General features: G+C 50.2%; 1 protein-coding gene across 1 annotated transcript in view; it reads right to left on the bottom strand.

The window, feature by feature from the left end:
- Positions 1–326: 326 nt before the first annotated feature.
- LOC105540772 (golgin subfamily A member 6-like protein 2) overlaps positions 327–11,393 on the bottom strand; it is a 15,429-nt gene continuing 4,362 nt past the window's right edge. Inside the window, 9 exon segments of the mRNA XM_011981499.1 lie at positions 327–708; positions 823–1,607; positions 1,902–2,043; positions 2,370–2,428; positions 3,673–3,969; positions 4,055–4,102; positions 4,359–4,388; positions 5,844–5,969; positions 7,613–7,787. Of these exon segments, the coding sequence (XP_011836889.1) occupies positions 327–708; positions 823–1,607; positions 1,902–2,043; positions 2,370–2,428; positions 3,673–3,969; positions 4,055–4,102; positions 4,359–4,388; positions 5,844–5,969; positions 7,613–7,787 (2,044 nt within the window).

The raw sequence follows: 11,393 nt of genomic DNA, 5'->3' as shown, positions 1-11,393 counted from the left end.
ATCTCGGCTCACTGCAGCCTCAACCTCCCAAGTAGCTGGGATTACAGGCGTGCGCAACCATGCCCGGCTAACTTTTGTGTTTTTAGTAGAGACGGGGTTTCATCATGTTGTCCAGGCTGGTCTTGAACTACTGACCTCAGGTGATCCACCCGCCTAGGCCTCCCAAAGTGCTGGAATTGCGGGTGTGGGCCACCGTGCCCGGCCAGTATTTTATCACAATTTAACATAAATTTTCTTTTTCTTTTTTTCAAGTTTATTCTCAGACTATATTCACACAGTGACATGGTGGCTAACACTTCCGTAGGCCTTGTTGACAGTGCCGGCTCTTAGATGTCGATGATCTTCATCTTCTTGTCTCCTCGGTAGAAGAATGGGATGCAGGAGTTGCTGCCTAAGCCTGGGCGCTCCTGGGCGTTCTTCATCCCACAAGGCAGCTGCACGACCTGTGCAGTGGGGCTGTCGTGGGGAGAACCGTCCCCGGCCTCTCCTCGCGCAGACGCCATGCTGCTAGCGTGGCTTGTATCACAAAGATCTTTGGAGGGAGGGACGCAGGGCGCTGAGCACCTCTCCTTGTGCTCTGGCAGCTTCTCCTCCTGCTCTCGCATCCTCTCTTCCTTCTCCCGCATCTTCTCCTCCTGCCCCTGCATCTTCTCCTCCTGCTCCTGCATTTTCTCCTGTTTCCACAGCTCCTCCTCCTGTTCTGGCAGCCTCTGCTGCTCCTGCATCATCTCCACCAGCTCCTTCATCTTCTCCATCTGCTCTCGCATCTTCTCCTGCTCCCGCATCATCTCCTCCTGCTCCCGCATCATCATCTCCTCCCACATCTCCTCCTGCTCCCACATCTTCTCCTCCTCCTCCTCTCGCATCTTCTCCTCCTGCTCCCACATCTCCTGCTGCTTCTGCATCTTCTCCTCCTGCTCCTGCATCCTCTCCTCCTTTTCCCGCAGCCTCTGGTACTGCTCCCACATCCTCTCCTCCTGCTCCCTCATCTTCTGCTCTTGCTTGTGCATCTGCTCCTCCTGTTCGTGCAGCTCCTCCTCCTGCTCCCGCAGCCTCTCCTCCTGCCTCCACATCTTCTCCTCCTGCTCCCACATCTTCTCCTCCTGCTCCCGCATCTTCTGCTCCTGCTCGTGCATCTGCTTCTCCTGCTCCCGCAGCTCCTGCTCCTGCTCCCGCAGCCTCTCCTCCTGTCTCCACATCTTCTCCTCCTGCTCCCTCATCTTTTGCTCCTGCTCGTGCATCTGCTTCTCCTGCTCGTGCAGCTCCTGCTCCTGCTCCTGCAGCCTCTCCTCCTGTCTCCACATCTTCTCCTCCTGCTCCCACATCTTCTCCTCCTGCTCCCGCATCTTCTGCTCCTGCTCGTGCATCTGCTCCTCCTGCTCCCACAGCCTCTCCTCCTGTCTCCACATCTTCTCCTCCTGCTTCCACATCTGCTCCTCCTGCTTCCGCATCTGCTTCTCCTGCTCCCGCAGCTCCTTCTCCTTCTCCCACAGCCTTTCCTCCTGTCTCCACATCTTCTCCTCCTGCTCTCGTATCTTCTCCTCCTGCTCCCATATCTTCTTCTCCTGCTCCTGCAGCTTCTCCTCCTGCAAAGTGTTGGTTTCAACCTCAAAAGGAAATAGACTCATGAGCTAGCTATATAAATGTAATCTATAAAATAACGGTTTTCATCTATGATTCTTTAAAAAAAAATTTAAGCCCTAACCCTGAGGTTCTGATTCCCCTGGCAGGGCCCTAATTTATAGATTTTTAACACACTCTAGATGATTCTATGGTGGGATCAGAACAAGGACCCAAATTTTCCAGCTCTTGGCTGGACCCTCCCTATACCCTGCATGATCCCTAGACCATGGTCCCAGCTGGGTGGAGCTTTCACAACCGCGGGGGCTGCAGTCTCTTACCTGTGGCAGCAGGATTTTGTCCCTCTCCAGCTTCATTTTTAGCTCCTTTACGTTGAGCTGGATCTCAGACTTCTCAGATTCTACAAGTCGAAGTTTTTCTTGTAGTTCGGCATTTTTCGCCTTCAGCTCCTCGTTGGTTATGCTGTGACCGGAGGCCATGGAGAAAGGAATGAATTAAGAACAGAAAGGACTGCTTTGGTGATCAACCCTGTACCTTCGCCCCACAACAGAACTGTGGCATTGGAAGGGACCCCAGGAACTAAAAGTCGCAGGTGGCAGGCTAGAGAGAAGACATGAGTTGCCTGAGGCTACCCCATGAGTCAGTGGCACAGCCGGCACTAGAGCTTCCCCGCGCACACATGAAAACCTGTATGAGCCTCTCACCATGCTCACCTGTACCCCCACCTCCCAGCACACCCCCCATGCTGAGGGCCCACAGACCTCCCATTCCACCTTCCCCCATCCTACGTGTTCCTGTACAGTTCCAGACTCAGGGCGTCCCTCTCCTTTGTTAACTCCTCGATGTACTGCAAATAGAGAAAGGTGAAGTCAGGATAGAGCAGGCAGAGGAGCGGCTGGCTGACCAGGAACAACAGCCACAGTGACCACTCCACACACCACTCCCCACTCCCAGTCACACCTAACATGCTCTCAAGGCACTTCCAAGCCCAGGGTCTCATTTGTTTTTCTTCTTTTTCTTTTTTTCTTTTTTTCTTTTTGTTCAGATGGAGTTTGGCTCTTGCCGCCCAGGCTGGAGTACAATGTTGCAATCTCACCCCACCACAACCTCCGCCTCCCGGGTTCAAGCGATTCTCCTGCCTCAGCCGCCCAAGTAGCTGGGATTACAGGTGTGAGCCACCGCACCCGTCTCTCACTTGTTTTTCAAAGAACTCAGTAAGGGTGTAAGGGACAGGGAAAGAGATGGAATTGATAGCTGGCTGACAGGGGCCCAGAGAGATCAGATAAGATTGCTGTTGTTATTACTGTTACTACTCCCACTGTCAGAACCTTTGAGTGCTTCACCAGGCACTGCACTAACAAACCCATTCAATCCTCGCAACCTCCATAGGAGACGGTTACCATTATCACCTCTATTGTGTAGATGAAAAACATGGGGTACTGAAGGGTAAGGGGTTGTCTAAGATCACTTAGACAGAGCTGGGCTTTCAACACCCAGGTATATCTGATTCTGTAAGCCCATTCCTTCGCTGGGGGTAGGGCACAGATAAGAAGGAGGAAATTAATCCTTTGTTGACTCTTTGAAAGAATGATACATTGGCGTAGTCCAAAACTCAGAAGGTACAGAAGGGAAATACCTCCCATGCACACTGTTCCTGTCTCCTGAGTTTTTCATGAATCCTTACACATATGTTTTAGGTATATTAGCATAATACGTAGCCACACACATGTACGTTTGTTCCCTCTCTCTACACAAATGGTAACATTCTAAAGATACTCTTCTGTACCTTCATGGTACAAGTACACTAACCCCTGCCTAGGACTTAGCAAAGGCCACAGCCACGTATGGGCAGGGTGGGCTCTTGGCCTCGGAGCTCTGTGTCCGGTGCTCGTTCCCCACAGCACCCTGCAGCTAACCCACAGCAGCCGACTCAGCCCCAACCTGCCTCTAATATCCACACCCAAACGCAGTACTAAATGGCCCATGCTGCCTTCTGGGCAGGACACTGCATTGTGCAGAAGGGACCTTTAGGCTCATTCCTCCATCTGTGAAACTGGGCTCCCAGGGGACCGAGCAGGTGGTTGGACTCACCCTGTCCGCCTTCTTGTGCTGTGTGGACACAGCAGACAGAGCCTGCTGTAACTCTCCTGCAAAGTGCCAGGAACGATGCAGGCGACCGGCCAGATCCTTGGACTCTCCTGGAACGAGAGAGGTTGAGATGTGGCACAAAGGACTCCCCCTAAAGGCCTGTGAAAGTGCCAGGTTGAAGGATGACCGGGTGCCCAGATTCCCACCTTCACATTTCCTGGCAGCCTCCTGGCTGTAGTAGAGCCCTGTCTCCAGTTCAGTCTTCTGACTCGTAAGGATTCGTATAGTATGATCCTGGGTCTTTGGAAGAAAAGACAAGCAAGTGCTGAAAGAGAAGCAAAGAAACCTCCAGAGGACAGGAGGGAACTTCACCCCCTCCACTCACCTCTAGCTCCCTCCTTAGGGCTTCCTGATGGTGGCTTGCCGCCTTTTCCTATAGGAAGAGGAAGACAGAGCTCTTACTAGGGGAAGGCAGAGATGGCACAGCAAGAGATGCTCCCAGAACGGCACCACTGCCCCAGGACAGGCCCATCCACGGGGCCAGGTTATCAGGGACCCTGTGGGGATGGGGTGGAATCTGGGGGGTGAGCCTTCCCCAGTCTGGGAGTGGGCCAGGCGAGACTGGGGCCTCTACATCTGAGTGCCCCCCAAACCCAGCAATCATGTTGTGAGCAAACAAATCATGTTACTTCTTCCAGCTGAGCTCAGTTCGGTTGTTTCTGTGGGGAGAGTCGAAGGGAGGTGACTGAGGGTGGCCCCCTCGACTCTATTCCTCAAGTCAGGAAGCGGTAGGCAGGGGCCAGGGATGGATTTTAAATGCAAAGTTATCAGACCCAATGGGAACACGAACTGGTCAACTCTCAACTGCCAAAAAAAAAATGGATTTGGGTCTTTGTTGGTTTTTGCCCACAGCCACAGAACTGAAAGGCTGAAACTAGATTCTCTGGAAAAGACACTAACATAAACCTTCAGAGATGGAGTGTGAGAAAAGCCCACCCTTCTGCCAGCTTGTGATTTAGAAAGGTGCATTCATTCAGCAAACATTGACCAAGCACATACAGGCCAGGGACGGTTCTTCACAGCTGGGATATGGGACAGCTGGGATACAGGACGGAAAAGGCAGACAGAAGCCCTTGGCCCCGAGGTTTCCATTCTAGTGAATCTTTAAATCTCAGACTCTCAGAGCAAACAGAAACCTGTGATACTCTTATAACTCGACCTCCTCAGGAAACGCAAGTCCAAAAGAGGAGAGGAGTTTACAGCAGGCCCTGGCCTAGGGATTAACACAAAAGCAACAACAATAACAAATCTGATTCAAACCTCACAAATATAAGTAAAACATTACCATCCCTATTTTTTTTTTTTTTTTTTTTGAGGCAGAGTCTTCACTCTGTCGCCCAGGCTGGAGTGCAGTGGCACCATCTCGGCTCACTGCAAACTCCGCCTCCCGGGTTCGCGCCATTCTCCTGCCTCAGCCTCCCGAGTAGCTGGAACTACAGGCGCCCGCTACCGCGCCCGGCTAATTTTTTGTATTTTAGTAGAGACGGGGTTTCACCGTGTTAGCCAGGATGGTCTCGATCTCCTGACCTCGTGATCCGCCTGTCTCGGCCTCCCAAAGTGCAGGGATTACAGGCGTGAGCCACCACGCCCGGCCACCATCCCTATTTTATATATGTGAAAAGAGAGGCCCAAAGAGCTCAAGCAATTTGCCGTAAATCATGTTCCTAGTAGATGGAGGGGTAGGATTCAAACCCAGAATTTTTTTTTTTTTTTTTTTTGAGACGGAGTCTCGCTCTGTCGCCCAGGCTGGAGTGCAGTGGCCGAATCTCAGCTCACTGCAAGCCCCACCTCCCAGGTTTACGCCATTCTCCTGCCTCAGCCTCCCGAGTAGCTGGGACTACAGGCGCCCGCCACCTCGCCTGGCTAGTGTTTTGTATTTTTTAGTAGAGACCGGGTTTCACTATGTTAGCCAGGATGGTCTCAATCTCCTGACCTCGTGATCCTCCCGTCTTGGCCTCCCAAAGTGCTGGGATTACAGGCTTGAGCCACCGCGCACGGCCAAACCCAGAATTCTTAACCAGTACCCGGCAGTTCTTCCTTCCACAATCTTAACAGTTACCTTCTACCCGCCCCTCGTGCCCCTGACCTCAGGAGACCAGCCAACCAAGACTCACATCCTCAGGTGAATGGCAACCACCAGAAGTGGTTGTCTCAGGGTTAGTGCCATTATTTATTTTCTTTTTGGTGTCGGTTCCTCCGGTACCAACACCAGCATTGTTCCACTGATGATAGCCTCTAAACTGTAGAAAAGAAGAGCAGTGATACTCATGAGAACTCCAAGGTCCTACAGTCAGTTTACAGTTTATACAACATACTCTCGTAGATGATCTGATTTAATGCCACCAACAACTGTACGAGGTGTTGTCAAAATCACGACTGAGAGGGATCAATACTGTGGCAGAAAAAAAAAGGCAATAATGGACCTTAAACTCAGTCTTCTGACTCTGAGCTCTGGGGTTTTGCCACAAATCGGCAGTTTCCAGGGACCAAAACCAGAGGCAGAGGTAGAAAAGTAAAAAGTAGGCAGGAAAGTACACACTGTGTGATTTAGAGTCATATATCCTCACATGTCTGTTAGTGTGAAGAAGTACACCACTACCTCTCAAACTTTTACATCAGGGCAGAAGCCAGCTTTTCTGTTAAATCTGGGAATTTAACAGAGGACAACCCAAGCTTCATTTCAGAGAGAAGTCTGGTATACTCTTAGAAATCTATGTGACTATCATCCCAAGAGCATTAATCTTTTGTCTCTTTCAAAAGAATCAAGGGAAAACTGTATGCTTCAGAAAGATGCCCCATTTTTATCCTGTGGCACTCAAAGTACCCCAGGTTGAGATGAGATGAGGAAGATTTGAGTTGTCAAGTTCAGTTTCCTAAGATCTATTCCACAGAAGATGAGCAAATCTCACTTCAGAGACCACTGACTGATGGGACCTGTGGTCCCAGAACCATGGAGAATTCAAATATGAGGTGTAGAACTTGGAAAAAAATGGCTAAAGTATCTTTGGAGAGTAGAAGCCTGGGAAAAAACCAAACCAAACTCGTTCTCCCATTGTCACCCAGAGACACTGTGAACATTTGAGTTCACAGGGGAGGTGTAGCCTTGTCAGACGGTCAATGTCTGTGTTAAGGGACTAAGGCAGCCCGAAACTTCTCGCTCCTAGGTCACATCGTCCCTCCTCTTCTTCCAGCTGGAAATCTGTGCTGCAACCAGAGGAACCAGAAAAGGGGCAAAAACACTTAGGGTGCGGGTCCTAAGATCAAAGGCCTGCCTCGCGGCAGTAATGATGGTTCCTAGAGGGACTGTGACGTCACTACATTCCACTCCTCCATGCGGTGGTGGGGGACCAGGGACACATCAGTGCTATGCCCAAGTTGCCTCTTTGAGATTGGGGAGGGGTTCGCAGGGTCGGGACCCAGGTCCTTGGAGACATGAGCCCAAAGAGCCCAGGGAGGTCGGGCTTGGGGCGGTGGGAGGTGAGGGCCGAGTATGGAGTGGGGAGCCCCAGGAGTCACCTGCCCAAAGTCACCCTGGGTCGACTGGTGAGGGCAGGTGCAGGGGCACCCAGGTCCTTGGAGACGTGAGCCCAAAGGGCCCAGGGAGGTCAGTTTTGGGGTAGTAGGAGGTGAGGGTGGAGTACAGAGTGGGGAGCCCTAGGAGTCACCGGCTCAAAGTCACCCTGGGGTCACTGGCGAGGGCAGCGGCAGGACTGCTGAGGGGGTGGGCCTGGCTGAGAAGATTTTGGTTAAGGGAGCCCAGAGTCACTGGGAGGACCGAGCCTGGTGTGCCTCTGGAGTGGCACGAACTCTGGCAGCTGTTCTGCTGTCTGAGGGGGCCTGGGGCTGGGTTTGGGTTGGGGTGCCACAACCCTCTGCGTTTTACCTTTTTCTTGGCCTCAGCCAATTTTCTCTCTCTGTTTTCTTCTGACATCATGGGGTGGGGAGGGAAGTGGGGTTGGGGCCACAGTGGCGTGATCCAGATGAGTACACCGATACACCTCCAGTCACGTACCACACAGCTGTGTGACTGAGCCAGAGGAGGCATAACCAGGGCCACACTAGAATGCAGAATAGGGGCGTGGCCTTAATGCTTGAAGCCCATTGGTCAGAAAGATGAAAGGGAAGGGAGGCGGGGCCAGGCAGCCACGTGTCATGAAGGACCTGTGATGTCACATGGAAGGCCGCCCATGCGACTGCTGTTCCCACCCACTCCAGGAGAGGGGTGGTGCTGGCTTTCACTTTAAAAACTTTAAAACTTTATCACCTTAATTGAGGTACAAATCCAATGAAAATGGAAAATTTACAGTGTTCTTGATGATTAATGAAGCAGACTATATTATCCAACATTCCAATAAGATAAAATAATCACAATGATTTCTCTTTTTCTCCTATATTATTATGATTTTTTTTTTAAACAAAAAACCAAGAAACATATCTAATGTTTAAAAACACAAAGCTTTTGAGCCGGGTGTGGTGGATCATGCCAGTAATCCCAGCACTTTCAGAGGCTGAGGCAGGTGGATCACCTGAGGTCAGGAGTTCAAGACCAAAATTTTAGTATTTCAGTATGTATTTTAGTATTTAATACATCGTTTAGGGCTACATGTAGTCATAGAAAAAATAAATCTGGTTCAGTGACTTAAAGAAATACAGATTTCATGTTTGTCACTTAAAATGTGCAGAGGAAGGTAGTCCAGGGTTCTTTACAGTTTCCTAATACTTCCTTAGTCATGTTTTTATTTATTTATTTATTTATTTATTTATTTATTTATTTATTTATTTATTTTTGAGACGGAGTCTTGCTCTGTCGCCCGAGCTGGAGTGCAGTGGCCGGATCTCAGCTCACTGCAAGCTCCGCCTCCCGGGTTTACGCCATTCTCCTGCCTCAGCATCCCGAGTAGCTGGGACTACAGGTGCCCGCCACCTCGCCCGGCTAGTTTTTTGTATTTTTAGTAGAGACGGGGTTTCACCGTGTTAGCCAGGATGGTCTCGATCTCCTGACCTCGTGATCCGCCCGTCTCGGCCTCCCAAAGTGCTGGGATTACAGGCTTGAGCCACCGCGCCCGGCCAATCATGTTTTTATTCTTGTAGTTAGTGTCGCTGCTGTTTTTCCAGGCCTTGGATTGCCTTCCAGGGAGGGAAAGAGGAAAGGTCAAAAGGCTGAGTCTGTCTCTTTTTAGCTGAAAAACATAGATTTCTCACAAATTTTAAGAGTATACTGCAATTCAATTTTCATCTGTTTTGTTTTGTTTTGTTTTTTTAAAACTCATTCTTGCTCTGTTGCCAGGCTGGAGTGCAGTGATGCGATCTTGGTTCACTGTAACAACCTCCGCCCCTGTGGTTCAAGCGATTCTTCTGCCTCAGCCTCCCAAGTAGATGAGATTACAGGTGCGTGCCACCATGCCCGGCTCATTTTTTTGTAGTTTTAGTAGAGACCAGGTTTCACCATGTTGGCCAGGATTTTCTCAAACTCCAGACCTCGTGATCTGCCCTCCTCTGCCTCCCAAAGTGCTGGGATTAGAGGCATGAGCTAATGTGCCCAGCTTGCAATTTTCATCTTTTGGCTGCAAGTAAGTTATGTCACTACTCTCAGCTGCTGTGGTGTGTAACTGGGCATGTTGCTTCCTCTCTGTTAGATAGGTTTTAAGATTTATGAATAGGCACTGAATTTTGTCAATTGCTTTTTTCTTTTGTGATTGAGCAATTTTTTTCTTGTCTTTTTATGCTGATAAGGTAACTTAATAGTGTTTGGCTTTTGAATGATTTAACATTGCATTTCTGGAATTAAATCAACTTTGTTGTGATATATGATTAATATCATTTTATATGTGGTTGAGATGGGCTTGCTCATAGTTCATTTGGTAATTTTGTACTTACATTCACAAGAGGAAGTGGAGTGTTAAGTTTTTTTTCTGGTGATGTCTAGTTAGGTGTTTTTTTCTTTTTTTAAAGCAGTCTCGCTCTGTCGCCCAGGCTGGAGTGCTGGAGTGCAGTGGTGCAATCTTGGCTCACTGCATGCTCTGCCTTCTGTTTTTTTTTTTACTATGTCTAATGATGTTCTATAGAAGAAAGAGACGTAGCATGTGGTCACGCTGCCATCTTGACAGTGGAATTTTTGTTGTTGTTTTTTGTTTTGAGATAGAGTCTCACTCTTGTGGCCTAGACTGGAGTGCAGTGGCGCCTTCTTGGCTCATTGCAACTTCCGCCTCCCAGGTTCAAGTGATTCTCCCACCTCAGCCTCCTGAGTAGGCTGGGATTACAGGCACCCACCACCTCACCCAGCTAATTTTTATATTTTTAGAGGGACAGGATTTTGCCATATTGGCCAGGCTAGTCTCGAACTCCTGGCCTCAGGTGATCTGCCTGCCTCAGCCTACCAATGTGCTGGGATTACAGGCATGAGCCACCGCGCTCGGCCAACAGTGGACTGCTTTTGTCTGTCTACTCTGTGAAATAGTAAGACGTCACACACCAGGAGCTCAATATGGATTTAGTCCTGAATGAGGATGGCAGAGGTAGAGCGGCATGGGGGCCTGAGTCCGGGTCCTCCGGCTCACTCTGGCCACACCATGAGAGTCTTCTCTTGTGCCTACTCAGCCCTCCACGCTGGTGTTGGCTGAGGGGTCCACTCCTTCCAGGGTTCTGGATCTCTGGTGCAAGTTCCATTGTCTCAGCATCAACTTGGCCTGGGCCCAGCCCACCCAGTTGGCTGTGTCCTGTATTGCAGTGGCCAAGCCGCTCTTGAGGGCTGCAGGTGGTTCTCTGAGGCCACTGCCTGAGGCCACTCTGCTCAGTAGCCTCACTGTCTCTCTCTCTCTTTTTTTTCTCTTTTTCCGGGGTTTTTATTTCTTTAATTCCTACAAATGGTTACAGTGACAAACATGATTTTAACCAAAATATTGCTAGCCTACCACATCAGTAGGACGGCACTGGTGCGGGCTGGGACGCTGGGCACCCTCCACGTCCCTAGGACAGACGTCGATGGGCAGCGGGCATGCTGGGCATGCCCAAGCTTTTCCTCTTGGAGCTGCTCCGTGATGCCGTCTTCATTTGGCACAAGGCGGGGGGTTCATGCCAAAATTAGGAAAAACAGCCTTCATTTTGTTTTTTTAAATTATTCTAAAAATAAGCAGGTAGAAAAAAGAATGCACTGTGTGGCATAAAAAGAAAAACAGGAAGGATTCATTGTCCTGAGAAGTTTGCCAACTGCCTCATTCCGGGGCACGTTCCAACATAAAAAACACAAACAAACAAACCACAACTAAAAAAACCCTCAAACTGACTTCCGAATGCTGCGTCAGGTTTTCTTTTTGTTGACAGCGAAGCAAACAGATCCTTTGCAATGTTCTAAAAACTACACAGACGAGAAGGTTCGTGGCAGAATAACTACTGACTTCTGCTTAATGAGGAACGCAAAGGACACGGGGCAGAGCGCCCACAGGACGGACGACAACCCACACGAGGCCCAGCGCTGCCCCCTGCCGCCTCCTGACAGCCCGGACCAGTCTCTGCAGTGCCAGGGCCGCCACGCAGGCGCCTCCTCCACATACTCTGGTCCGAGGGTTTCCGGGCCCTCCGCCCAGGCGCGGGAGCTACAGCTGGTCTCTGGCGTGGCCTCTGTCCACCTCCGGCTCCACGGTGTGGCCAGGAGAAGGGGCGTGGGG

This window comes from Mandrillus leucophaeus, unplaced genomic scaffold, assembly GCF_000951045.1.
Source record: "Mandrillus leucophaeus isolate KB7577 unplaced genomic scaffold, Mleu.le_1.0 Scaffold227, whole genome shotgun sequence".
Classification (NCBI taxonomy): Eukaryota; Metazoa; Chordata; class Mammalia; order Primates; family Cercopithecidae; genus Mandrillus; species Mandrillus leucophaeus.
This window is presented reverse-complemented; position numbering and strand designations above follow the sequence as displayed.